A 2,613-nucleotide genomic window follows, 5' to 3' on the forward strand; every position below is an offset into this window, starting at 1 on the left:
ATTTGAGTTGACTTTTAGACCGCACCTCAACCACCTTCCTTTCATGAAGACATTACACAATTAAAAAGAATTCACTAATAAAATTATTTAGAATTAATTCTCTGGAATATTGGCGTCTGAAAGGGAGCAAATTTATTGATTTAAACTTGACCAAATGGAAATTTTACTAGGACTATAGTAGACATCACGAAATAAGCATTTTTGCCATGTTGCAAGCTATGCAAACATAGCTAAGGAAAGACTAGTTCAGCCTATAAAAGATCAATAGGCAACGTTGACCAGTTCTCATTAATCATATGTTACATTAGAATAAAGGATTAACACATTAAAATAACATAATTATCATTCTAAAATGGTATTATTATCACATTCAATTTTATTTTTCTCTAATTTATCTTCCAATGTACGAGAAATGTAGTTCCAGTAGTTTTGTCGTATTTTATCATGCGTATTAGCCAAATCAGAACACATCTGTAACAAAAAATGCATAAAATAATACTTAAATAGAGTCCTTAACCTGAAAAAAAAAAGTAAATTATTTTTATGGACGAATTGCTAAATTTATCAATTGCTTAGTATTTTGTAAGTAGCATCAGTATTAAATTTTTTGTTTAATTTATAATTGCCTAAAATTAAAAAAAAACCTACAACAAAAATACAATGTTTTTACACATGTATTTGTTTTATTTTTAGACATTTCAGGAACACTGTGTCCTCCACATCACAATATTATTCATTGTTGGTTTTAAAAATAGTACATCTACAATTTATATTTATTTAATGAAATTAACAAACTTTATAAAGTTGTAGATGTACTACTTTTGATACCAACAGTGAATTTTATTGTGATGTGGAGGACATCAAAAAGTAGAATAATATATGTATTGAAAAAGATTGTATTTTTGTTCTATTTTTTTTTGACTTCAAGCAATTATAAATTAATTAAAAAAAAAAAAAAAAAAGTAAAGGTTATATAATGAAACAAATTAATATTTAATTTTTAATTTCATTACATTTATTTTTATTATTATTCTTTTCTTTAGATTTTTAGAAGAAGTGCATGTATTTTATAATTTGTATTATAATATTTAAATTGTAGGAAGATAGCAGAAAAAAATATTTATTGCTAACCAATGTTTCGCTCCACTTTGCAGGAAACATAGGTTAATAATAAATAGTTTTTCTACTATTTTGGTACCTTCACTGACCTACCGAATCTACTTCATACTGTCAACTATCTTCTTCAAATAATATTTAAATGTGAGAATTACAGTTAGTGAGTGCTTGTTTGGTCTGCATCGCCAAGCAATGTACCGATGATTCATGATTTAAACCAGCTGCTATTAAGTAGTTAACATTACAGTTCATAAATAATCTGCATTAGTTACATGTTAATTTGGACATTTTTATTGTTAGTTGTGATCACTACGATCCACAATCAGATCCTGTCTGCATACAGTCAATGTTAGTGCGGGCATTTTTATGGTGTTATTAATACAGTCTTCTGTGTTTAATCAGTGCCACAGTAATAATTTAATTTGAACATACTTTTGAAAACATCGTCGAGTCAGTATAGACTTAGGCCCACCAACTTTTGAAAGTTGCAGTAGCCTACATAACTTACTATCCGAGTAGATCATCCTTTCTGCAAGAGCTTATCTTCTAGTCTCTGATCTTATCAGAGTTTCCACTAATCAGTATTTTAGTTTATTATGTTCAATATTTATTAATTTAACTGTTACAACTAAACTATTGTTTATCTAAATTTGTTTCTTTTCTTTTTTTTTTTTTCATTATTTCTTTTATAATTTCATTTTATCTTGTATCTTTTACTATGCATTCATTATTTGACTTCTAAATGTTTTCTTTTTTGTTATAAGTGTATGTTTTAAATTGTTATACTAGTCAAATAAATATTTATTTTCAAGCCACTTCACTTTATTCTTTCCACTTCTTGTTCTATACTAATTATTATCATATTAGCATTTACCTATTAGTATATACACATATAGTTTCTTACATATGTTCTTATAGGCGAAGAGCTACATTTTAGGTTATAACAACATAAAACTGTCGTGGAGAAATATTGGATCGTTGGATTGTTTCATTTCAAATGTCAATTTTTACAGAAAAGGTTATTCAGTAAAAAAACTTTATAAGAATAAAAACATTTTTATTGAAAATATTTATCCTGATTTTCTATACATTTCCAATAATTATCTATAATTTTCCTCAAATGTTATCAACTTTTCAACCCCACAACTGTCAAATTCAGGTTTTGAACATTTTTATTCAAAATATTTGCCCTCATTTTCTGTATATTTGCCTCAACATGTTATTAACTTTTCAATCTCAGTACTGTTTAATTGAGGTTTTTCTGAAGTAATTAAGTCAGAAAATCCGTTTTTTATTGCGCTTGAATGAGAATCATTTCCAAAAATTTTACTATAAGGAAGTTGTCCAAATTTCTGAACAGATGGAAATCTTTTGGAGATAAGTCTGGCAAATAAGGTAGGTGTGGAAGGACTTGGTAAGACTGCTTGTTCAGTCTCTCCACTGTTTGTTTTGGAAGATGAGGTGTCGTATTGTTGTCTTAGAGTAAAGCTCCCTATT

General features: G+C 27.3%; 1 protein-coding gene across 1 annotated transcript; it reads right to left on the minus strand.

The window, feature by feature from the left end:
* Positions 1-339: 339 nt before the first annotated feature.
* LOC136795467 (protein farnesyltransferase/geranylgeranyltransferase type-1 subunit alpha-like) lies at positions 340-472 on the minus strand (the record flags this gene model as incomplete). Its single annotated transcript, XM_067046116.1, is given in 1 exon segment — positions 340-472. A coding segment is annotated over 1 exon segment (130 nt), but the record flags the coding sequence as incomplete, so codon positions are not given.
* Positions 473-2,613: the final 2,141 nt, after the last annotated feature.

Source organism: Halyomorpha halys, unplaced genomic scaffold, assembly GCF_000696795.3.
Source record: "Halyomorpha halys isolate HHAL.00 unplaced genomic scaffold, Hhal_1.1 Scaffold5224.1, whole genome shotgun sequence".
NCBI classification, from domain to species: Eukaryota; Metazoa; Arthropoda; class Insecta; order Hemiptera; family Pentatomidae; genus Halyomorpha; species Halyomorpha halys.